Source organism: Ptychodera flava, chromosome 22 (genome assembly GCF_041260155.1).
Source record: "Ptychodera flava strain L36383 chromosome 22, AS_Pfla_20210202, whole genome shotgun sequence".
Lineage (NCBI taxonomy): Eukaryota > Metazoa > Hemichordata > Enteropneusta > Ptychoderidae > Ptychodera > Ptychodera flava.
Window position 1 is genome coordinate 27725518 of NC_091949.1, and position 9590 is coordinate 27735107.

At 35.4% G+C, this 9590-nt stretch overlaps 1 protein-coding gene across 26 annotated transcripts in view; it reads left to right on the forward strand.

The window, feature by feature from the left end:
- LOC139123108 (protein FAM13A-like) overlaps nucleotides 1–8929 on the forward strand; it is a 93169-nt gene extending 84240 nt beyond the window's left edge. For 16 of the 26 annotated variants that reach the window (XM_070689110.1, XM_070689107.1, XM_070689111.1 and 13 more), the window contains 7 exons: nucleotides 147–337; nucleotides 657–740; nucleotides 933–1028; nucleotides 1407–1505; nucleotides 2296–2543; nucleotides 3487–3643; nucleotides 5742–8929. In XM_070689110.1, coding sequence (XP_070545211.1) covers nucleotides 147–337; nucleotides 657–740; nucleotides 933–1028; nucleotides 1407–1505; nucleotides 2296–2543; nucleotides 3487–3643; nucleotides 5742–5810 — 944 coding nt within the window. In that variant the 3' untranslated portion in view covers nucleotides 5811–8929. Of the gene's footprint in view, nucleotides 1–146; nucleotides 338–656; nucleotides 741–932; nucleotides 1029–1406; nucleotides 1506–2295; nucleotides 2544–3486; nucleotides 3644–4419; nucleotides 4576–5741 lie in introns of all 26 variants that reach the window. The other 10 variants (XR_011549586.1, XR_011549588.1, XR_011549589.1 and 7 more) reach the window with 1 other exon arrangement.
- The last annotated feature ends 661 nt before the right edge of the window (nucleotides 8930–9590 follow it).

The window sequence follows — 9590 nt, forward strand, 5'->3', positions numbered from 1 at the left end:
TACCTTCTTTTCCAGATATTGTGACTTATTAAACATTTAGTACAAGTATGATCAAAAAATTGTGGGATATTGTGCCGGTTGGAAAAAAACTACTGTATTGAGACATATTTGAGGTAAATGTTGATATGTAACTTTTCCAACAACAGAGGTGAAGGAGAGGTCGTCTTCAAACAGTGGCAGGCTGTCTGATACACTACCAGTGGTCAGTGGTGAGGCGAGAAACACGGCAGAGTTCAATCATATGGATGGGAAACCATCTATGGAGGAAACGTTAAATGCAGGGCTGAGACGACTCAATGAAAAGAGGAGAGACTCAAACAGACCTGAAGACATTAACGTAAGTCTTTCTCAGATAGACATGTATACTAGTAACTTTTTAGTATGGGCACTATAGTCCTGTGCAGCAATTACTAAATCCTATGTAACATGCTGCACTGATTAACAAAACTTTTCCAATTTTAGAAAAAGATGTTCGTGAAATTGGTTTGTTGGAGTGTTTGTATTGTTCTGCGTGTAAAACTATTGCATTTGTATTTTGATAAAATATGACAATATCTGGAGATATAATATTCACACAAATTAAAACGTGCTCATGCTTGACCAGTGTACATGTTCATTCACCAAAATTAATCCTGGAATGTGTTTGTCATTTGCAGGGAATGACTCGAGACCAGATCATGGATGAAAAACTGGCTTTGCAAAAAGTGCTTCTGCAGTTTGAGAGCATCCATGGTAGACCCGTGAGTAAATCAACCTTTTCCATTACGCATTACATCTGATTGAATTATCCTTCATTGGCTCATATTGTAAAATCCCGGAATATATACACCCCATATTGTGTTGTCAAGGCAGTAATGTTTTCTGTTCATAATGTTGCACTGTTGTTATGCGAAAGTTTAACTTTGTTCATACTTTTTTCTTTCTCACCGTAGAGTACTAAAGTTGAAAAAGATTTAATGAGGCCTTTATATGATAGATACAGGAACATTAAAAGAATTATTGCTAAAATGCCATCAAAAACTCACCAGGTAAGTACACAACTATTTCATGCATTTGTTGATTCTACAGTAACAATAAAAATATCTATGTCAGGTCTTTCAAATGAAAGTAAGGCAGCTGGCAGAAATCATGTAAATCGATAATAGTTGCAATGATATTTTAATGTATATATCATTTATGTCTAACATCAGTAATAAAAATATTGAGAAAATAAAAATGTAAAAAATGCTATGAGGAAATATTACATTCACTGTGGAAGAGAGACCCATAACCCTAGATATCAAAGTTACACGCAGAATATAACAATTGATTTAAAGTCTTTTCAAGGCTGATGCAAGTGATACTGTTATGACAAGTTCATGATGTTTGACAATCTTGAAGTCATTGAGGAAATCTTATCTTCTCAGGATGGACGTAGCAGAGAGCCAAGGAGTGAATCTCCTCACCAGTCTGACTTGCAGCCGATATTAGAACATGAAACCATGGAGTTTCCATCAAAAGACAAGGTTTGTATTCAAAAGTCAAAATTCTCACCAATTTCTCAACCATTGTTGTCTTGAGGATATTAGCCTGTATTTGTTGGTGTCAAACATTCCCCTGATGCTATTTTTGAAACCGTTCATATTCCTTGTGTCTCAATTTACTTCCAAAGTGTGAGTTTCCAGCAAGGTCCAAACCCAAAGATGGTCATCAGTTTGCCTGGTGGTGTAAGAATATAAATAAAATCTCATCTGGCGTGTAAATTTTAACTATAATACAAACAACCTTCCTATACTGTATGATTGCATACAGTTCTGCTGATGGGTACATATGTTTTAAAATATCCCAGTATGTTGAATGACAATATCAACCATTACAAATTTGTGAGAGAATAGCAATATTGAGTGCTCTCTTTACCTTCCTGAGAGAGCTGCTCCCAAACTGTCCCTTAACAAGTACATGTAACTCCTGTGGGGGTTGTGTTGATTGTCATGTTTGAATCCTAAACAAAATTAAATATTTGAACAGTTACTTGCCTTCTGAATTTCCATAAGGTAATTGCAACTGATAATCAAGGTTGTTTTTCTTCTCAACCAGTCCAGGCTTTGGTTAGAAAAAAATACCAAACATACATCAATTCCCTGATGGGAGAGACACTTTCACAATGAGAGTGCATTCATTGATAGGCACGTTTCAATTTGCCGTTCCATCACACCTCCAGTCAGTTGCAAAACAGTGAGCAAATGATCTTCTACACCCTAGCTTTGATTTATGACCAGATTGGAAAAACTGAACACTCGTATTTGTCATTTTCAGATGTCACATCTCATGCCGGGCGGATATGACTATGATGACAGTGATGAGCTAGTCGGAGTCAGCACAGACTTCACTGTCACCAAGGACTACTCGTTGCTAAGAGACACCATCCGCCCAGGGTTATCGTATGTAGGAGACATGGAAGATGATGAGGACGATTTTGACTCTCCGGCAGACACAAGGAGGATGGGATTTAAAACTTTACGGTCATCTTTGCAAGAGGATGCAACTCTACATGAAGCTTCCATGTAAGTTGGGCCCGTAAATTTCAGTGTAAATTTCAGTGTAACCATAAGTTGCATTAATATCTCACATAAACACAGGAATGAAGATTATTAGTCACAAACATTTTTATGCCACCTAACAAAGTTTACGTTGTGGGGCTTAAAGTCATGTCCTCTATCCCTAATCCTAACAACTCACCTAGAGAAAGATGCATCTGTTAAGCTTGACTCATGCCTCAGTTGAAATTGCCTCAAACATTGCCAGCTACCAGCAGATCCTCACATACGAGAGTAAGAAATTCATCATTGAAATATTTACAAAACAGATAACTACCAGCATTTTATGAAACACTGTTGGCTGTCTCACTAACTGCTTTATCTGAAACCTTGTATTGGACAATTGTCACAGTGACAGACCAATGTAATGTGATTATATAAACTCTATCCATATGATGTTTGATATTCTTGTCTCTAAGAATCTACAACTAGCAGTAATATTTGAAGCATCTTTAGTACATTTTATACAAATGCCACTCTCATATGAATTCTTACAATCTTAAATACAATTTTGACACCTCAGTGAATCATACAAGTCTTAGGTATTCAGCGTTATTTTCAATATGTGGATTTCTACAGGTAAAGCACATAAGATTACAGAAGTGAAGTTAAGTAAAATTTAAGGTTATACAGGAATTAAATGCTATAAATGCCTTAAAAGATGAAAAGGTGAATGAATTTAGCTTGTTTCATGAACAAACAGAACTTTTTGCCATGACAGCGATTACATTTGTGATAAAAGTATTCATGAGATCACTATCTCAAACGTGCTGTGGAGAGAAGTTGACTTTTATACCCACAATGCATTTCAATATTATAATGTAGTTTGTCCTCATAGCACAAGACAAATTTCTACTTAAGGTAGCCAGAATTACCATCAACTCTTATTCTTATGACCTTTGTCCATCAGAACTGAACTTTTAGAGAAACAGATACAGGCCAAAAATGACAAAAAGCGACTCAGGAAAGTACTACGAGAGTTTGAAGACTCGTTTTTCAAGAGAAATGGTAGAAAAGTACAGAAAGAAGATAGACTTCCAATGGAATCAGAGTATACAGAATACAAGGTAAGATATGTAAACTCAGATCGTACTTTTGTTGCTTGAGCTTTGTCATTGTTCATTGTTTTAGTGCAACATTATACCACTTGTTATGAATTTTTCAACCATTTTTTTGATAATTTTGGACCAAATTGAGATTATTTTTCATGTGCTACAGTTTTTGATCAAAATTTCAGGAAAACTCTGACAAAAAAATTTTCTGGCTCTGAATAAGATATTGGCTTGGTTATATTTTTGAAAGGCAACAAAAATTGACACTGGCACTCAAAGGCTTAACATGTCAAGGTAGATTGTTCCACAGTATATCATAATTGTAATAATGTTATGTGTAGATCAGCAGATGGCACATAGATGGATTAGTATCAGGTTATACTACAAAGGAATAAAAGTACAAAATATCACATACAGTGCAATCAAAGCTCTGCACAGTGAAATGTGACAGATAAACTGAGTGCCTTTTATAGTAAATGAATGGAAACATTACCACTAGAATAATTGGAAGTGTGAACAGAGCAAACCAAATATTCTGTGATTTTTGCAAAATATTTACATCAAGATATCCAAGACAGGAATTAAATAATTGTCTGAACTTTTTATTGTGTAGCAAGTATAGTTACTGTAGCATTATATATGTGCATAATTACATTCCTTCAGCTGATCTGTTACCCCGCATGTATATCTTTTACATATTTTTTTCTGTTTGTCAAAAGCATGGAAATATAGCGTCATGGAAACATGGCCTTTATCATTTATTATTTATTTTGATTTCTATTTCGTTGCAGCGATTGAAACGTTACATCAAGCTACTTGATGCGCTTCTTGTGAAACAGATTCAAAGATAGCACTAGATGTCTCTATCTTCTTTGTGGTTTTACTTGGTTTTGTGTCCTTCATGTCAGTGAAAAAAAAAACCCTGCATGTTGTCTCAACAGACCCTGGTGAGCTGCGTCTCTATATCCGCTCTCGTCTTTTTGTTTGTTGCATGTTACGATATCTCTCTGCTGCTTTCTCTATCATTGTTATCGTTTCAAACTTTATTATTAGGGGATAGTATATTTTTCAACAACTGCAAATTAATATTTTGCTGTTATGCCACGCATGTTTCTTTTACATACTCAATTATTGGTTGATGGTAATTACAATATTAAAATGTGTTCTGGGTGAATACTTTTAATGAGATCTTTATCTTTACCAGCATAATGGGAACATAATACTAACCACATATCTGATTGGCTGGTTAAGACTTTTGTTGCATCTTTGTAGCCAATCAGAGACTGGGAAATGTGAAATTATTTAGTGTTATGAATGAAGTCTCCTGCTGCCAAACACTGAGCATTTATAGTCCAAGCATTAAAAACCATTCTTGCAGTGTAATCACGCAAACTGTTTGATTTTGTAATCCCAATGGTTTCAGCATATAGTTGGTGAGATGTACCCATGAACCCATTACTTGCCGCCTGACAACATTGAGAAACAAAATGTCTTGTAACTTCTCACAAGATGATTGGATTTTCAAAACTTTATGCAGAGCGCGCTACAAGAATACAGTGGATCAGATCATGGAATTTTGATCTTTGAAATATGATGAAAATTTTCAGGTGAATGATGAGACTGAGGTTGTTTGGAGTTGGCAGGGATGGGACATCATTCCAAACCATGGATGCTAACAAAACCTACACTGTCTTATTTCACGGAGACTAACCTTACCATGACATGGATGCTGTGTATAACTGTGTCAAGAACTGCATTTGTATTTGAATGAACTTTGCTTTTGGTTCATTGCATTCAGAATTTTCGCAAAAATTTAAAAGTGAATCATGATTGCTATGTGAGATGTCTTTAAACATGAATAATACTACAGTAATGATCTTCCTTCACCCTTGAACATTGGAGAGGCAGTTTTTCTCAGACTATAATCACATGGCCTATCCAGATCACGGCAGAGTTGTTCCAACGTTATTATCAACTTCTGCATGGCATATGGAGCTCTGTGCTTATGACAGACAGCATGTTATGTGTTATCATGTATGACAGAATTCCCAGAGTGATATTTGTTTTTCTCTTTCTAGTTGCTTACACTCATGTTATTTTTCTTCCGTAACAGCAAGTGAAAGCACGTCTGAGACTCCTAGAAGCCTTGATTTCCAAACACGAGGGAAGCAAAACCATCTAGCACCACAAAGGCGTCTACTTACAACCCAAGTACCTTAACACCCATCACCATACAAACACTTTGAACACTGGAAGTCTCGATCCACCATTCTGCATGAGTTCTGTCCCAAGAGAATATCGGAATATTTTTGCTGCTGACATATATATATATAGATATTAAGTGTTTTAACATTTCCACAGAACTGGGTCTCATCCCAGACACCTAGTTCTTTGTTATTCAACTATTTATTTATTCATGACAAAATACGGACCTGTACAGTGTAAATAGAAAACAATATAGTTGAGATTTCTACAACGAAATTTAGTATGACTGTATTTGACTCGTTGCCAAAACTCTCATCGGTACTAGCCTCTTCTGGCAAATTTCTCATTTTTTCTGAAGATGTTATTTTGACATAGTAGGCTACTTTGTATTGTGAAGGATGATGTTTAGGGCTCTTAGTAAGCCGATTTCTTCTCTCGATATTTTTAAAAGAATTGAATACATTTTGTACCATATTATGGTGATTTATGTACGTATTGTGAGTGTATGTATGATACTGTAAATGGCAGTTGTGTTCGGAGAGAGATTGCTGTATGGTGTCCGAAGTTTCACATCTTCCGTCACCTTCTGAATTTGCTGGAAGTGTCTTTATATTTTCTACCTCCCTTTCCTATCCATCCATTCATTTTGACTTCGTTTATACAATCCTGTTAGCTATACTTTTCCATGGAAACAGTAACCTGAACATTTGCCAAGGTTTTATTTTTCTTTTATCTGTATCTTCCTTGTGTTTTAACGTCCCAAGGTAATTTCCATATGAGAATAAAATATGGAAGAAAAAGATTAAATTTTTCAACTAAAATCAACGCGTTTCTGTTGACATATCATCCACGAGTGACAGTTGATGAGCAAATATCAGCTGTTGTAATGAAATGTACACATTTCTTTCCTAATGAAATGAATGTAATTCCAATATCTCTGTGTACAGCCTTATTTCATCTTTTCAAATCTATTTCTGTAATTCTACCATTATTGTGAGATGTTAAGGTCTTCTACCCCTGCTGGTGCTATTTTTATTGTGTTTTTGAAACTCTTCGGAGAGCTCTATCCATCCATAAGATTTGTTTAAAAGTTCACTTTCTGTGTTGTGAAAAGTTACATTTATTCATAACTGTTGCATTTACTTGTAGGTTTCAGCAGAGTTGCATTTTGTGAGATGAAGCAAAGGATTGTGGGTTCTCTTTTGTAGAGTTCCAATTTGTAGTGGAAATCCTCTACTCGCATACTGAGCAAGACAGTAACCCTATGAAATTTTATTGACCTATGGTTCTCAATTTCATCTGTAAAGATCAAACCATTTTCACTCTTAGGAGAATTTTACTCCAGTTGGTCCTGATCACAGTTTTTGGCCCAGAAGGGAATAAAAGCACAAAATACTACAAAACTGTGCTGTGTTCAGATTATTCTTAATACCCAGTCAGTTCCGTTTAAGAAGTGGCATTTTATGACAAGAAAGACTATTTCAAGTTGTTTACAAAATTCATTTTGTCAACAATGACAGTGCTATTGATTGTGTTGTACAAGGTTGCATCAAGGCCAGATGTAACCATATCTCATAATATTTTTCAATTGTATAATAAAACTTCACAAGCTAACTTGCAGAGAAATGGATGATATGATGTGTGAAAAATAACATTGCCACCACAAATTTTCCACTGAACAAAATCTTTATCAACAGTTTTGGATCAGGCTTGCGTCTACATGTAGCTATATCCCATGTGTAGATGTGTGATACTTTCTAACATTTTGTGAAACATAGTTTGACTCATCTTAGAGATTATCAATAGTATATATAAAATACTACTATATATTTATAGGAGGCAGGGTAACAGTTTGTTATGGTATTGATAGCTTTACTTCTGTACCGCCAAATCTGAAATCACCTTCTCTCATGGTTTTGTAGATCAACAGCATATTCCCGTCTATGAAATGTAACTTCACATAGCATCATTTCTCTGCAAGAGTTCTGTTTCATTCATCATGTTCTCATGTGCTTTTTAACAGTGTACATGTTATAAATCACCAAGGTTTCCAGTAGTTACGGTTTCTATTCATAGCGATGAATTGTCCTCATCAGCGTCTATAGTTATTGAAACAGCCATTAACGTCATCCCATAATATTACACATTGCTTAACACTATAATGGTTATAGTAACGCAAGGTACATCCAATGTATTTATAAAATATAAACGTCAATCCAGATTGACTGTGTGTCATATTTACATATTCACAGCGTGGAACAAAAAGTGTATATAATGCAAGACACACACCTCCCTCCACATCAAAGCATTCATCTTCTTTGCCACATTGTTTGATTTATTGATTCCACACATTTGTTCTTCAAGTCTGTGCCAAATTTAAACAGTGTATGATTCAAGATGTGTATTTCAAATATTTTAAACGACAGTATCCCATGTTGAGTTCCAGCTGTGAGGCATTTTGTGAACGTGTTAAGTTAACCATGTACGGTCCAGCACTCCCCATTGAAACTAAAATACAAGCTTCCTCTTGAATGATGGGATGACCAACTTTGTTTGGTGCTTGGTGGTCCTCATTGCCAGTATCAAGGTGAATACTAGTGGTGAACCTAGTGGTCCATCATGATATCTATTTGCCCAGGATATAATCTTCACCTTACAATACCCAAGTATTCACTGGTCTGTCCGATTGGCAGTGACAAACATTGAAAATCCACCAGCCAGAGCTGAACAGTGGTGGGCCTCACGCTGGGACATCAGACCAGTGGATTATTCTCACATCAGTAACTAAAACAGGAAACCTGATCGCTCAAAAATGGCAATATCATTATGATACCTTCAGAATGGTTATTTTGTTTGATAAGTTCTGTAAGATTCTGTTCTTCGACATGACTCAAGTCGCAGAATTGATAGAAGTTTGGTTGGTTGGTTCTTACATAATGAGACTATTTATATTGGACAGTAACTATACTTTGCAGTTCATTTTGCTTTTGCTCATCTTTATAATGGAGTAAGGGCAACTTTCAGTGTGTAAATATTTGTATATTGACTACGTACAGCATTCAAATAAAATAGGCAAATTCAGCCATTATGATAAAACTTTGTTGTGTGTATTTTATCACTATTCAAAGGAAAATAAATTTAGCACAGAATTTTCTTACGCCATTTATTTGATGCAGATAGGTTTCCAAGTAAGCAAACCTTAAGTAAATATTCTGATGTCCTAGTGTTAACATCGTTTATCTGACTAAGCTTATATTCAAGCATATAATTGACCTTTTCTCAACATGCGTAGCAGGTCAATTTTTGGATGCAAAGCTTCCACTTGTAGGTAAACTTTAATCCAATCCAAAAACTAAGAGAATGACATTTTTTCTAGAGGGCGTTTAGCTATGAATCAATTGGGCATCAGCAAAAAGTTTTCTTCAAAAATTATTCAGGACAAAAGCAGCAAAGTATGGCATGTGTAAAACTCCTTTACTCCAGTGAACTTAAAATGTTGATGACCCGAGTGACCCCAGGTCAATCCGAAGTGCAGACAATTACTTTATTTGTTGTTTATTTTTTGTAGCCCGTCTAAACTTTTTCCAATATCGATGGAACCTTTATGGACATGGGTTCAATGTTACATATACATGGAGTGCTTTGGTTACCAACGAATATACTAATAAGCATATTATAGACAATCTGCAAAACAATTTTAGATGACCCTTGTTATAATTTATGCAGGCTTCAGATTCGTATCAAAATTTTCGGCAAT